The sequence below is a fragment of the Meles meles genome, chromosome 1 (genome assembly GCF_922984935.1).
Source record: "Meles meles chromosome 1, mMelMel3.1 paternal haplotype, whole genome shotgun sequence".
Lineage (NCBI taxonomy): Eukaryota > Metazoa > Chordata > Mammalia > Carnivora > Mustelidae > Meles > Meles meles.
Genome location: NC_060066.1, coordinates 191,756,198 through 191,772,262, shown reverse-complemented (window position 1 = coordinate 191,772,262; position 16,065 = coordinate 191,756,198). Strand labels below are relative to the sequence as shown.

General features: G+C 45.6%; 1 protein-coding gene across 1 annotated transcript in view; it reads right to left on the bottom strand.

The window, feature by feature from the left end:
- The window catches only part of LOC123925956 (CUB and sushi domain-containing protein 1-like), an 89,982-nt gene that overhangs the window by 41,566 nt on the left and 32,351 nt on the right, over positions 1-16,065 (bottom strand). Inside the window, exons 13-18 of the mRNA XM_045979636.1 lie at positions 15,224-15,412; positions 10,347-10,532; positions 9,202-9,396; positions 7,159-7,332; positions 5,761-5,934; positions 1,655-1,828 (exon numbers count right to left, since the gene is read on the bottom strand). Of these exons, the coding sequence (XP_045835592.1) occupies positions 1,655-1,828; positions 5,761-5,934; positions 7,159-7,332; positions 9,202-9,396; positions 10,347-10,532; positions 15,224-15,412 (1,092 nt within the window). The remainder of the gene's footprint in view (positions 1-1,654; positions 1,829-5,760; positions 5,935-7,158; positions 7,333-9,201; positions 9,397-10,346; positions 10,533-15,223; positions 15,413-16,065) is intronic.

Genomic DNA, 16,065 nt, shown 5'->3' with positions numbered 1-16,065 from the left:
TTGTCCTCTACCCAGTAGATGCCGAGAGAAGCCCTCCACATGTGACAATGAATAATGTCTTTATACCTCTGTCCCCTGTTGGGGTGGGGAGATGGATAAAATCATCCCCATTTGGGAAGTGTTGGTCTAGAGAGAAAGGACAAACCAGCAATTATTTTATTTAATAAGCAGTCTGAAAGGTTTAGCAGAGAAGTTTCCAGAAGCACAAAGCTGTTTATCTTGCCCAGTGGAGGGGGGTGAAGCAGGAAGAGCTTCCAAGGCAAGGTGATGTTTAAGCTGGTTCTTGATCGTTGGGTAAAAGTCATCCAGACCAAGAGGGACAGAGAAGAACACATTCGAGGAGACTGTGTGGGACTGCCCAGGGGTTGTGCATGGTGTGGGAGAGGACACCGAAGAGGTTCAGTGCAGCCAGGCCTCAGTACAGAGGTCAGGCCATGGCAGAGAACAGTATGGATGTGAGGGCAATGGGGAGTCTGGGAAGGTGTTTTAAACAGGGAATGATCTGATCACATTTGCATTTGAGATAAGTCACTCTGCCAGCAGAAAGAATGGGCTGGTGGGAGTGGGACCAGAGGCCACAACTTCTAAGATTTTAGCCCATCCCTCAGATTCTGAGATCAGTTGCTGAGCTTGTTACTCTCGGAAGGTACCGCCAGGGGTGGGAGCTGGAGTTACAGGGGAATTGCATCTCATGTTGTAGAGATGGAACACAGTTCTTGAGAAGGGTATGGGGGATAACGACACCCTCCAGCAGTCAAGTTCTAAACTCTTTTCTGCCTCAACAGATGATTGTTGAGGCACAATACCAGGTCATGACAGTTGTTCCTGTGTTTTCTGGAACGTTCTTTCCCTCAAAATGGCATCTTCAAAGGTTACCAGACGGATGTTATTTTAGGGTTAGTTGTAATGCCTCTTGATTTATTTGAAAATCTGTGTCCTTTAACACCAGTTACAAATGACCTATGACACACTGCCAATCACCGTGCTCCTGCACATACTATGATGAGGAGCTGTTGTCCCAGGGACTCTGTGTCCTCACAACAATAAAGACTCAATCCACCTCCGGGTCAGGGCTGGACTCATTCATGTTCTGCCCAAGTTGACACTCCACTCAGATGTCACTGGGTCTGCCAGGCCCTTCCTGGGACAAGGCAGCTCCATTCATCCCTACTGCTGTGACCAGCCTCGAAAAGCTTTAGAAACTATTTCCTAAGAAGCCCAGATGGGGCCAGAGGGTACCCCGCCCAGGGTCTTCCTTGGGTTCTGTTCTTCCTCCTGCTTCCTCCCAACCCCTATGCTCTCAGCTTTGTATTTTTCGTTCTAACTTTCCTGCTTTTTTCTTTCTTCAGGAATGGGGCTTCGTAGGATAATGATGAGTATTTGTCCTGTGCAATGTAAACAAGAAAACTGCTTCCCATTTCTATTTTGAAAGGCACACCCTGTTTGCTGTGCTTATGTAACCAGTGATGAAATCTTCACAAGGACAGACATGGCTGTGTCTAGGGGTTGAGAAAATCCTCATGTATGACTCTCCTCTGCTCTCAGTCTTCCCCATCTGTGTCAAAATCATGCTAGGACTGAATCTGCTGGCTTTTGCTGCTGGGTCAAATGGCAGCAGTACTTGGGGCCAAGTACAAAAAGAAGGGGGACTCACTTCTGCAGGTGGGTAGCATGTCACTCCACTGCCCGCTGGCCAGGCACTGGGACCTAGTGGCCCCCTCAGCCACATAACCGGGATTGCAGACAAACTTGACCACATCGTTGAGGTTAAACTGGTTGCCCTGAGTGAGGCCGTTGACCGGGTTGCCTGGGTGTCCACAGGTAATTGCTGCAACCAAAACAGACAAGAGGTAAGCCCTCCTATTATTCCGCAACCCCAGAATCTCATCCTTTTCTCACCTAGTATTTCTAACGAGCACGGAGGAAGTTCAGCCCTATGTCTAATATGGTCTCTTTAGCAGCAAAACCTTTATCTCCTGAAATCAGCATGTGGATGCACCTTCTTCTGGGAAGGCGTATCTATAGCTTGGACAACTCTAGAGAAATCGTTCTGTGACTCCCCATGGGGCCTCCGGCCTGGATTGTAGGTCTGTTGTCTGGGTAGTCAGCCCTCCCTCCTTTTCTTGGCCTCTGTCCCCATGGCTCCCTCTCTCCACTCTCCATCCCGGATGTGATGACCACCCCTCGGCTGGATTCAGACCCAGCCTTTCTCTGGGCTGTGCTTGACAGAGCCAGAGTCGACACTCACCCAGCCTGAACAGAGGGACTGCTCCCCTGCCCGACCCGTGGGCTCCCCCTGCCCCACCTGTGGTGCAGGTCAGCCTTGGGGAGCCAAAGCTGTTGTTGAGAGCACAACACTTCCCCTCTCCTCCTTCCAGATGAAGGAGGGATTTCTGGCCTTTCTCTGGGCTCTTTTACTGATTCTGGCCTAGGTCATGTGGAGCAGCCAATCTGTGCGATTTGGGTAGAATGAGCAGTCATGCTTGACCCGATGCAGATTAGGGTCATTAAGGAAGCAGGAGGGAGGAGATCTGGGGATCGAGAGAGGACACAGCCTTGGGCCTGGAGAGACTCTTCTACAGAGATGGGAGGGAAGGGAGAAGGACAGAGGCGTGGATGGGAAACAGGAGCTAGAAGGAGTTACTGTCTGATGGCTTCCTTCATCTCTGCAAAATAGAAAGTGAGGTTATCTAATCTGCTAATCATTACTGGGGTCCATCTGCATCATTTCATTGAGTCCCCACCATCCTGTGAGGCAGGCACCACCATCCTCCTCAGAGCGGCCAGGAATCTCATTTGGGGCAGTTTCTCAGCGGTTCACCTGAGTCCTCAACCCAGCTTCTGTGTCTCCATGCTGCGTTCGCTACCTGCCATAGCCCTTGCTGAGAAGGCAGGTGGAGGAGGTGGAGGGCGGGTCTTCAGGAAAGCGGTGGAATCATGCGGGATGTGTGGGAATGGGCAGGAGAGCTACCGGGAGAGGTGGGATTGCTGGGGAGTTCTGAGGGTGATGGCTACGGAAACCCTGGACTGACACGTGGAGACTGTTCACACAGCCCCGACCACAGGGTCGTCACTTATAAATGCTTGTTCTTTTCCTCCTGCCTTCCTCCTCCAGATGCCCCCCCTAGCTCTGGGCTCTGGGACACAATGGGGCTAGGTCCGAGAGGTCCTGGGTTCTGTCATATGGCATCGTCAACACCGCCACTGTCATAGCAACAGCAAGAGCGTCGGCCTCACACCTCTCTCGGGTCCTGTTTGCCCTGCTTTGGGTCCAAAAGTGCATTTATTTAATCCCCACCATACCCTGAAGTATCTGCTCTTTGGAGAGGAGGAAGCAGACTTAGGCAGGTCAATGAACCCATCTGAAGTCAGAGAGCCACATGATAGGTGGTGGGAGGTCTGGGTAGGCCCCAGGCAACCACGGTCAGGGGCCAAGTGTCCAGATGCTTTACTACCCTGCTTTTCCATGCGTGCTGGTTTTAAAATCAAACATCTTGAGGCTTAGGCAGACATTTTCCACTTACTCTCAGACCCCAGCATTCCCTATTATTTATAACCCGAATCTCCGCATGCATAGTTTGTGCCAATTACTTGAAGGCATCTGAATTTGCATCTTCTGGAGAAAACCAAATGTTTTGTTCAGGCCCATCTGGAAGAGTGACTGAATATAGATGGGTGTTACTTTGTGTAAACCTAATACTGAAGCAGCGATTAAGGCTAATTTTTCACGCATTGTTTATTCAGTGCGTTGCATTATTTTATTGCCCCATCTCATCTATGAAGAACCAGATGAAGAAGAAGAATTCCAAACAAAAACCTGCTTTAAAAAATTAAACAGAAAAACTAGCCCTGCATGTTACATAAAGGCTCACTTTGGGGAACTTTAAAAAAGTGAAGAATTTTCCAAATTACTTCTGGGCAACTGAGAATAATGGTCATCTAAATAATGGTCATCTAAATTTAAAAAAAAATTGCAGATTAACAAGAAGAACAAGTAAAACTATAGAAAGCCCAGGTTTGCTGCATAACCAAAACAGAGAATGCTATAAGCTTTAAATTATGTGTAAATTGAAAAACAAACACGGCACCCAGGAAGAACTGTTGCTCACGCTTCTATCGTGAGCCTTTGTGGAGAGCAAGACAGTACAGAAAAGGGAAGAGCGGGGCAGGGAGCAGCCCAATATTGATCTGAAGTCACTTGCAAGAGAAAGTCCATCTTAAATGTGAACAAACTGAAAAAAAATCCTAATAGGTCAGTGCACTGACTGTAGGAAAGGGGCATAAAACTCTACAGAATTTCCTAAATACCAAAAGAAATGGGAAAAAAATAGTAAGGAAACATCATAAGGGGTGTCTGGGTTGCTCAGTTAGTTAAGCATCTGCCTTCGGCTCAGGTCTTGATGGCTGGGTCCTGGGACTGAGCCCCTGGAGCTCCCTGCTCAGTGGGGAGTCTGCTTCTCCCTCTCCCTCTGCCCCCACCACGCTCATGCCTTCCCCTTTCCCCTCTGCTGCTCCCCGTGCTTGTGCTCTCTGTTAAATAAATAAATAAAATCTTAAAAAAAGAAAAAACATCAAAAACATCACAGAGAAAGAAATAGCCGAGTATGATATCTTGCCCATAACAGTTACAGAAGACACGACAGATGTAAGACCAAGCGTATGTCATAGAGATAAATGTGAATGAGTATAACTAACCTATTAAAGGAGAGATGTTTCAAATGGTCTCACAAGGTAAGGCCCAACTCTCCGTGGTACTTAGGAGTTGGAAAGGGTAAAATATAGGGGTGGCTCAAAGTATACCAGGCAAACAGAAAAAGGACGAAAGTAGGGGTTATAAGCCTAATACCAGGCTGGGGGCCAAAATACTAAGAATGACAAAGAAGACATTTTAAAGGCTAAAATCACAATTTGCAATGTAGATATAATAGTTCTGAACAAGTATGTACCAAATAACACAGCAACTACCTTTATGTAGCAGAAACTAGAGGAAATGCAAGGAAAAATAGATAGAAGGACACTAAGAATAGAAAGCTTTAGGACATACCTCTCAGGGCAAAACAGGTCAAGTGACAAAAAGTCATTAAGCATACAGAAGGCACAGATGACAATCAAGGCACATCTTATGATTATACACAGAAATTTATACCCTAAGCCCCTTTCTTCTCAAATGCCCATGGAACATTCAGAACAACTGATCAAATATGAGGTCAAGAGAGCATTGATAAATTCCATGGGGTAGAAATAATACACACAGCGTGATAATATTATAAATGAATAACAAAATAAAAGTAGAATGACCCTTCTTTCCTGGAAATGAAAAGAACATAACTATTAAGAAACCTCTTGGTGAAAGAAGAAATTTATACCCAGATTACAGAATTTCTAATAAACAATTAAGCATTAATTATTATCAACTTTGGGATCCACTTAGAGCAGTTATTGGAAGACATTTCACAGCCTTAAGCTCTTATATCAATAACAGTAAAAAAAAAAAATGAAAATAAATGCATTGGATTCCCAACTCAAAAGCTAGAAATGAACAAACAAGTTAACCAAAGGGGATTCCAAGAAGGGTGATGATGAAGGCAAAAACAGTAATGAAGGATGCCGAAAACTGAAAACGAGATGTAATAATGTGTCTTTCAAAAAAAAAAATTAATGAAGCATACAGAACATTCAGCGAACCTAATCAAGAGCACAAGGGAGCAAGTCCATGTTGAGTCTGAGCCCGTGACTAGGGAAAGTGGATAACATACTTACGCACACAGAAAGGGGTCTTGCCCGACCAGAGGTGATCCTGCTGGCAGATGCGCACGGACATGCCAATCAGGCGGAAGCCAGCGTCACACTGGTATACCACGCTGCCCCGGTAGCTGTAGTTCTCTCCATTGATGTGTCCATTGACGATGGGCTCGGGGGTCCCACAGTGCCCAGCTTTGGTGGGAGATGAAGAAAGAATGTAAATCAAGGAGGAACTTATAGAAGAGGAGTAGGGGGTTGGTTAGGGTGGGGGAGTCGGGGATGGTGAGGAAAAGGACCAAGGACCCAGCCACCCATCCAGGATAGCCATTCAGGAGTAGCCATCTATGAACAGCTTTAGGGATCCTAGACGTGATGGAAGTGGCAAGCCCAAATCCCAAGGTTGAATTGCAAAAGGCCATCCACTTCTGGGCTATAGTTTCTGTGTCTGTCCGTGGGTTAGAAACGATCACTGTCACCTCCCTGCCTCTGGGATTGTCTCCCTCTTCTTTTTTTCCATCAACCAGCATCGACCGAGCATCTACTGGAGCAAGGGCACCTTGGTCTACATTAAAGCCATCGAAGACTAGTGGAATCTAAAATAACTGTGCACAAATAGGTGATTTGGTTAAATCCATCCTTCCTCCTCCTTCAGTGGCAGAAGACACAGATAGTGTAACCTAGGTGTTATTTTATTGAATGGGGTTTGGGTAGAGTATATTCCTAGCATTTCCACTGGTATTCTTGGCTCTTTGTGGAAATAACTCATGACTGTATCCCTAACAGGGGCCTGGGACAATGGGAGGGCAGCACTGTTCACTCTGGAGATCATCCTCCCATCTACACTGATAGGTCTGTGTAGCTTCAGACCCTCCTTTGGACTTGAGGGATCCAAGAAAGAAGTGAGAGGAGAGAATACCTTAGAATCTAAGGTTTAGTAGGGGATGGATTGGCCATGGGGAAAATGAAAAATTTTGTCCTTTGTAAGCCAGGTTGTTTTTGTCATTTGCTTATTATGTACATACATGTATGTGCACATATACACACATGTGCACACACGTACGTACATATATGTGTACACACATGTGTGTCTACATATGAATGCATGTTTGTATGTATGTATTCCTTCTGTACACATGTATATATGTATGTACATATGTTTAAATATGTGTGTGTATATATTTATAAATAGAACTTTGTCTCACCAGACTTGAAGTTCTTCTCATCCTCTTGGGTGTCCCAAGAGAAGAAAGTTCAAGGTCTTAGTCACGGTGGATGCCCAAGAACTGGTGTTTGGCTTAAGTACTTTATGCCATAGATAAAATGATGCTGTTTGAAGACTGGGATCCAGCTTTAGAAAGCTCTAACTTGTCTTACGGAAGGAAGCATGGGCAGGGTAGGTCTGGGGAGGTCACTCACCAAGGCAGCGAACCTCAGAGCCACTCCAAAGCCCATTGGCCATGCACTCCCGCACCCTGGAGCCAACCAATGTGTAGCCAGAATTGCAGGAGAAGATGGCTGTCGCCCCGTAGACGGACAGAGTTCCAATGCGGTGCCCGCTGGGCGGGATGGGGAGCTCTCCACAGGAGATGACTGAAATGGATCACAAAGTGTTCAGTGAAAAGCCAGCCCCATGAAGAGGGACACGTGCTGCTTCTGAGTAGCAAGAATAATGACAAAAATCGGACCTGTTTAACTTTACTGGGTCTCATGAGCAGAATATGGGGGCACGAGAGTGACTTGCACAGTGTACCCTGGAGCAGTGACTCTCAACTGGAAGTATTGCCAGAAGGAGCCAAGGAGCTTTCAAAATGCTCAGGATGTACTCTGGACCTATGACTCATGATCTCTTGAGATAAGGCCCAGACATGTGCATATTTAAGAAAAGCTCATCAGGTGGTTCAGGTGGTACCCTGGTTAGGAACCACCACACTAGAGGTGGAGATTCTGTGGTGCTCTGGGTGTCCAGAGCAGACACTGCCCATCGATTCCCTTGTCCTTTCTCCTGAGAGCAGCGGCCGCCTCCCATTCCTTCCCAACAGAGCCCTGCATATAGCCACTGGCTGGTGTGGGAGCTGAGGCCTGATGGCCAAGGCTGCACTCAAATGTGAGAGCCTCCACTGTGATGAAGCTGTTACATGCTCATGACTTCTGCTCTGCCACATACATGGTTACATTCCATGGTGGGGTCTAAACTTGGATGCATAAAGACAATAGTGACTTAAATCATGGGAGTAGGGAGGATATCACTTCTTCTACCATCTAGTCTCAAACTTTCCACTCCTCACTGATATGTTATTCCCTTTTACCCCATTACAAACACCCACCATCTCTATCACATCCTTATCGATTAAGTAAATATCACGAGTATATCCCATTGTAGTGGGTATTGTGATGGGCCACTCAGACCCCCATTTAGGATGGGAGGACATTTATCCCCAGCTGTTGGCAAATGACCCTCAGCTGCTTACCCTCTTCAGACAGCTTTGGCTGAAGAGTTCTCCCATCTAGATCATGCTTCTTCCTGGGGTTTTCTGTACTCAATGTTTGGTCAGTGTGCAGGTATAAAGGCCTCTAGCCCCAACCTGTGGCAGTTCTGATGGACCATCCCAGCTTCAGAGCTCCCTGTGGGGTCAGTGGAAGGCCATTCTGATACTGCATCAGAGGTCAACTGTGCCATCTTCCCAGTACTGCTTTCCTCCCCTTCCCTTACAAGATGGTGGAGAGCTTAAGGGTACTCCCTAATAAACCTCTGTTTCAGAGTTGCTTCCCAGGGACCCTGACCTTGGAAACTATCTTGCAAAACAAAAACAATTAATAATATAGAGGGAGAGGCAGACAGTTAGGTGTCTAACCCCTTGTGCTGTACATGCTCCCATTACAGGTCTTGTCACACCCCATTATCATTGCTTCCTTACTTGGTCTACCTCTCCAGCAGACTATAAGCTTCTTTGGGGCAGAAACCATAGCCTTTGATCTTCATACTCTATAATACCTGGCATGAATGTTGAACACATGGATGAGGGGATACTCACCTGGACAAAGGCAGTTTTTTCTTTTTTTAAGATTAATTTATTTATTTGACAGAGAGAGAGAGAGAGAGAGAGAACAGTAGGGGGAGCAGTAGAGGGAGAGAGAGAAGCAGACTCACTGCTGAGCAGGGAGCCCCATGTGGGGCTCCACCCCAGGACCTTGGGATCATGACCTGAGCTGAAGGCAGATGCTTAACTGACTGAGCCACCCAGGTGTACCCCAAAAGCAACTTGTAAAGACGATAAGATGCTAAGAAGTACTTCCCTGAAGGAGTAAGACATCTCCCCAACTCCTGATTCTAGGTGAGTGTTCAAAAGGAGGAACATTGCCATCCCTGGTGATACCCCTCCTCTCTCCTTCCCCAGGTATGGTATAGCTCAGGTGGGAGGCACTGTGCCAAACTTTCCCACCTTCCCCTCCTGGGCTTACTTTGGCAGTTGGGCATAGAGTTCCCGAGGCTCCACTTGCCGTTGGCCTGACAGCGGATGACTCTTTGCCCAGTGTAGTAGTAACCAGGGTCACAGATGAGCATCAGCTGGGCCTGGAACTGGTACTGCGTCTCAAAGATGAGCCTCCATCGGCCGTGCTCCACGCTGATGCTGCTGACATCAGGACAGGTCACAGCTGGGGGGACAAGGAGCAGCAAGGAGGATTAATTAATTAATTACTTATGGAGGACACTGGAGAGAGTCCAGAGCTAGGGCCTGGGAGACTAATGCAGTAGTAAGAATCTTGAGTCGTCAGGCAGGTTTGTTAAATGAATGAAGTGGCTGGACTGGTGGTATGAAGCAAACTGAGGTGGGCAGATCCACCAAAAAAAAAAAAAAAAAAAAAAAGAAAAGGAAAAAGGGGAGGGAGTAAATCAGTGCTGATTGTTAGATGTGAACTTTGTAATTTCTCTTTGGTCAGATCTTTATTTTTTAAGATGAGCTAGAAATATGGATTTTTTATGTAAACTCTCACAATTTTAAAATGTTAGGAAGCAATTCAGAAATTTCATAGAGCACACCATAGGCCAAAGAAACAAACAAACAAAAAAAACAAATCAAAAGTACAAAACTCTATGTCTTCAGACTCAATATGGCCCCATAGACTGCAAGTTTGTGACTCTGGCCTTAAAGTGAACTGTACCTCTGTCATTTTAGAGGTAGGTTTTTGTTTTTTTGTTTTTTTCCCAACTAACACCCTTTTTACTTTTAAATTCCATTAGCCAACATAAAGTACATCATCAGTTTCTGATGGAGAGTTCAGGAATTCATCAGTTGCATATAGAACATTTTAGACTTTTGTGATCAAAGGACATTTGCGCAAATGTTCTGGTAGTTTTTCCTCTAAAAGGAACTTATTCCTAAGTTCTGTGATGGTTTATTGAAGCATCTCAGGGTGCAATGGTCTATCAATGCTTTGAGAGCAATTTCAAATGGAAGCCCAACTTGGTAGATGACACTCTCTCCCGTCTGTTTACCAAATCCCCAACCTCCATGTACCGGCTTTTTAGCTCACTCCTTGCAGGAATCTTTTCAGTTGCACACCCAGACCCTCCTTATACCCATCTCCATTGCCCAAGGACTCACGGACACACTTCGGGGGGACATTGTGGTTGCTCCAAAGCCCTGTCTCCAGACACTCTACTGTGGCCTCGGCACCTGCCTGGAGGTGGTAGCCTTCGCTGCAGCTGTACACAGCCTTGGTCCCCACTGTGTACTCTTTGCCAAACACCATTCCATTCTTGGGGGCCTCAGGAAGCCCACAGGAAAGAGCTAGCAAAGAGAAAAAAATATTATGGGCATGTTTGGTTCAAGATGGTATTCTGAGAACATTTTTTAATCTTTCTTCTCCCCCAAGGCCCTAATAAAATTATAGCAAAGACCAGTAAAGTAGAAATGCCTCATAACAATAAACAAAATGGGAGGATCAGCTGCAGAGGAGACTTCAAAAAAAACTTAGGGAGATGGAATGCAGATCGAAGCGTGTTGATAGATTAAGTGGCGCGGAGAAGTTGTAGCTTCAAATATGAGGGAGCTATAGGGTGAGACCAATTCTCCTCCACCTTTCTCACAAATACAGTGTAGAGGTATACAGTGTAGAGATATCCTAGACCCAGGAATCTAGTCTCCAAATAAAATAGAGAGGGTTTTCTTTTCGACCTAAGAAAAAAAAATAGGAAATCCCTTGAGAGAATCAGGGTTGCTCAGGTGTGAGATGGCATCTCAAAGTAAAGCTCTTCTAATTCTAGGATTTAAGAGCTCTCTGCCTAAAGGCCGCCCCTCTGCCTGCTCATCTCTGTTACATACTCACAACTCAACTTCTTATTCACAAGGGAGACCTAGTGGGCAAAGATACCTGTATGCAATCACAATAAATGTAACCCACATCTGCCACCTGGAAAAATCAGCCTTGCCTTTCCTTTAAGTGGATTAATCAGGGACACTGTACATATGGGACAACCAGTAGCATGAGAGACATAAACAAAGATAAGATTAGAAAGAGAAACAAATAGAAATAAAGTTCTCTTTTAGAAAACAGAGCTAACTCAGGAAATAGAAGATACATAAGTTTTAAGCCTTTGATTGGGAGTATCTTGAGAAAGTCAAGGTGACATATTATATTCATAAAATGAGAACAAAGGGCTTTGAAAAAAGAACAATGACAACAGAACAAGGAAAAGCTCTTTTTAGTTAAAAATATGATTGCTAAAATAAGTATTAAGATAGAAGGGCTGGAGATTAAAAGCAAAGGGAATTTCCCAGGATATAGACCAAAAAGACGGAAACTGAAAATGAGAAAAAAGGACTGAAAACATAGGAGGTCAACATCCAGGAGGTCCAAATTCCAATAGGTTGGATTTCCAGAGAGAACAGAGATCACAGATGAAAATTTCCCAGAGCTGGAAAGACACAAGTTTTCAGATTGAAAGGGAGCCAAATGGATGCAAAGAGAGCCATTCTTAGATATATCATCATGGAATTTCAGAAGATGAAAGACAAGTTCCTACAAGTTCCCAGAGAGAGAAAAAAATAGACATCCCTGCAAAGGAATGACAATCAGACTGGCATCACATTTCCCATCTGCAACAATGGATGTCTAAAGATAATGGAACAAATTACTTAAGGAAATGATCTGTAATCTAGAATTTTACCTGGTCAACCTACCAAGCATTTATGAGGGCAAAAATAAAGACATTTTCAGGCATTTAAAGACTCAGAGAGTTCCCTTCTTGTGAACCCTTTATGAGGAATTTACTTAAGGCTATGTTCCATCAATAAGGAGGTAAAAACCAAGAAAGGGTATGATATGGGATATAAAAATATTAAAAAGTGGTAGTGCTAACACAGGAGTACCAAGAAAAGGAATTTCAAGGCGAAAGCTCAGGAGACACATATGCAGCACATGGCCGTGGTCATTATAAGGAGTAGGGTCAACACAATGTTTATTGGAGGAACACATATTACTTAGGTAGGAGCTTGGGTTGTCTTTGAAAGAAATCAATACAAACCATGTTTGCCCTTTGATAGTTCAGGAGCTAGTACAGATGGAGGGGAATTAATCAGGGTACCCATTGTTGTCCCTCATCCACCCCCACCTCTGTAAGTCATCTAGAGCTCAGACCTCCCTCATTCAGAGCCAGCCCAAGCAGAGGAAGTCCCCATCCACACTGGCGAACAGTGATCCTTGATGCCACTAGAACTCAGAAGAGACACAGGGGCAGGGCTTCATTATGATACAGGGAAGGATGGACTCTTCAGGGGGACAGGAATTGGGATATCAAGATGGAAGAAGGTTTCAAAGACTGGAAAACAGAAGGAATGAGTAAATACAGAGGAACTGAGGAGAAAATGTGGAATGAAGAAATGCAAAGCATTTGAGTAGGATGTTCTTTTAAAGCCTAAGTGGCAAGACTGTAAGCTCCTTTGGTGGTACTAGAGTAGTCAAACTGTGATCAATGAACTGCCTTTGTTCCTTGAACTTTTCTGAAGAAATACTTAGGTTTGTACTGATATTTTGCATGAGGGGTCAATCTGGAGATAGCAGATGAAGGAAGTGGACAGCAGTCACTTCTCACTGCTCTTGGCCCAGCTCTTCCCGTGCAGATAACTAAGAGGACAGAGGATACCTTCCCAGCCTGAGACACTAACATCATGTCTCCTGATCTCCATGCCAAAACATTCCCTAAACCCTGAGGTATGAAGGGCACTTTTTGTGGGTAGGAAAGGAAGGGACAGAAACCAAGAGGAAGGGACAGAACCCAAGAGGAAGGGACAGAATTGAAGGAGGAGAGGAAGGGACAGAGGAAGCTGATGGTGGAATGAGATCTCTGAGGGAGAGAATATGTAGTGAAAGAATGGGTTGGGGGATGAGAGCGAAAGCACTAGAAGGCACAAGATCTCTAATGAGATATATTTGTTGGTGGAAAGTCATGGTTTGAAAGAAGCAATATGGAATTGGAAGAATGCCGGGCCTTTCCTGGCCCTGGGTTATGGGGACCTTTTACTTGAAAGGGCCCCAGCATTCATGTTCTCAGAGGAGAGCCAGTCTCTGTGGAGGGAGGAAGTGAAGACAGCTTTCTGGATAGTGACCAAGGGCGTATGCTGGTTGGCCAGGGAACTGGGATTCCAGAGAGCTCAGGAGGAATGGCTGAGCGCAATGGCATCAGTGGGAAGCTTGGGGCTGGGACTGGGTCAAAATAGTATGGAGATGAGTACAAAAAAGCCTAGAGGGGCTTAGTTTTGAGAAGTTACAAAAGGAAACAGAGATGAGAGGCATGGTGGTTTTCAACTAGCGCTTCAGAAGAAAGACTTGTCTGTGTTGATACAGTTAGACACACAGAGAGCAAAGCCAAATGACATTTGCCATTTGTGATCAATCTGTTCTCTGGGACCTTTTCTTAGGGCATGAAACAGAATCCTAATGACACATTGTTTGAGGAATCTCAGGCAGAGGCAAGAAGGTTGTGAGGGTCAGAGATGACAGATGTCACTAAAGAGTCTGTTACCACACTAGGAATCAAAGAACAAGAAAATCAAACAACAGCGTCATTTCCTGCTTTTGTCCGTATCATTAGCAAAGTTTTCCTTTCCTTTTTATTTTTTTTAATGCAGTACACAATGTTGTGAATATGGGAGAAAAGAGGACTTTCATGTGCTGGTAGAAGTTAGGTGAAGGCAAATGTTCTCGAGGGCAGTGAGTGTCAAAAGCTGTAGATTTTGCATAGATTATGGTTCAACGATCTCATTTCTGGGAACTTATTTTAAGAAATAAATGTGGATGTTCATAATGATGGAATTATGAAGATCTTAATAGCAGTGCTGTTTAGAGTAATAAAAATTGAAAAATTCAAATGACTAATAGGATGATACTTAAATACATGACAGTTTTTCCATACCACTATGCCACCACTGAAAATAGTGACAAGGAAGTGTATTTAATTATGTGACAGATGCTAAGAAAATATTCAGAGCTTTGCACACCGAGGATGCCATTTTTATAAACAATGCATAAAAGATCAAAGGAAATGTGCTGAAATGTTACACTGTGATCTCAGTTGATGGGATTATAGGTCATTTTTCTTCCGCCAAGTTTTTATTTAAATTCCAGTTTGTTAACATACAGTGTAATATTAATTTCAGCTGTAGGATTTACCGATTCATCACTTACATGCAACACCTGGGGCTCATCATAACATCTGCCCTCCTTAATCCCCATCACCCATTTAACCCATTCAACCCCCACCCCCGCCCCACCCACCTCCCCTCCAGCAGCTCTTTGCATTATCTATAGATTCCTTTTCCCCCCAGATGTCTCATCTGAATTATATTACTTTAAGGGAAAACAAATACCATCAATTATGAAAGGCAATGCATGCAAACACCTGGTACAGATCACAGGCTTGATTGCGGGCAATGAGTATGGTGAGCCTCTGTTGCTTCCTGGTCACTTCTGCCCCTTGCCTCTTCTGACCTAATGCTTCCGCCAGCCCAAGTAGCTCTGCATATCTTGTGATCTCTCTCCAGTTCATGGTTCTGCAAATGCTCTTACTGTTGCCTAGATGTTACCTTGCCAATGCCTGGCCCCAAACACCCCACTTGCTCTATGAGCCCGAGCCCAGAAGAGGGGAGCCCTCCTTAGCTGTCCGGGAGTAGTAGGTCCCATCTTACCTCTGGGCTCCCACAACACTGTTTGTACTCCTGATACAGCACTTCCTTCCTCTGCCATTTTGCATTTATGTGGCTACATATCCATCTCCCTCCTTGCTCTGAAAACATTGAGACTGTTTTATGCATATGTATATCCCCAGGGCTTGAGATCTTACAGATCCTCAATATATGTTCACTGAAAGAATGAATTAATTATCAATGAGGACACCCACATTTGGAAGTGATGGTCCTGGGATGAGCCCAAGAGGTGAGGAGGATCCAAGCCACGTGTCACCCTCTTTCTACATGCTCCTCACCTTGACAGAGAGGAATGGCCTCGCTCCACAGGTAGTAGCCCTGGGGGTGCCGGGTACAAATAGCCATGCTGTGTCCCACCAAGCGGTAGCCGGTGTTGCAGCTGAAGTGGACGGAGCCTCCGGGCTGGGTGCTGGGCTGGCCCAGAAGGAAGCCATGGAGTGGAGCCCTGGGCAGGCTGCAGTAGGGAGCTGCACGACAAGATGAGGCTCAGGGGACCACACGAAAGCAGGAAGACGGATGTGTGCTTCCCTGCATGCCCCAGCTCCTTTCTCCCCCTCCCCGCCCCATTTCCTTGTCTCTGCTATTGCTGGGTCCTCTGGTATTTAGGAAGGTCTGAGCAGTTGATATTGAAAACGGCTGATTAGTGTAGTAAAAGCCAAAGAAAAGGAAAGCAGCAGCCATGAAGCCCTGGATCTCTTTCGTGGCCCAGATGCAGTGTGGCCCACACTGCTGAGCTTGGGCTCTTGAAACCCATCAGTGACCGAAGAGGTGCAGGATCTAGACCCTGGCAGTGAGGGGCTGGCTCCACAAGAGTGTGACTGGAGGGGTGTGGACTCTGGGGTCCTAGTTCTGACCTTTCCAGGTTTGTGACATGAGACACAGCCCTGAAGCTCTTTGAGGTCCCCTCTCCTCCCCTGTGTATTGGGATGGGAAATGGCCACCTCCTAGGCTTTTGGACAGTTTAAATGGGATTGTGTTTGTAAAGCCCCCAGCCTTGTGCAGGGTACCTGGTGCTCAGTAAGTGGCCCTTCTCCTTTCTGTTGTAGGGGGCCGGGGGGGGGGGGAGGGAGCGTTGCAATCCGGGACACACATCCACAGCCCTACTTCCCCCTTGACACAC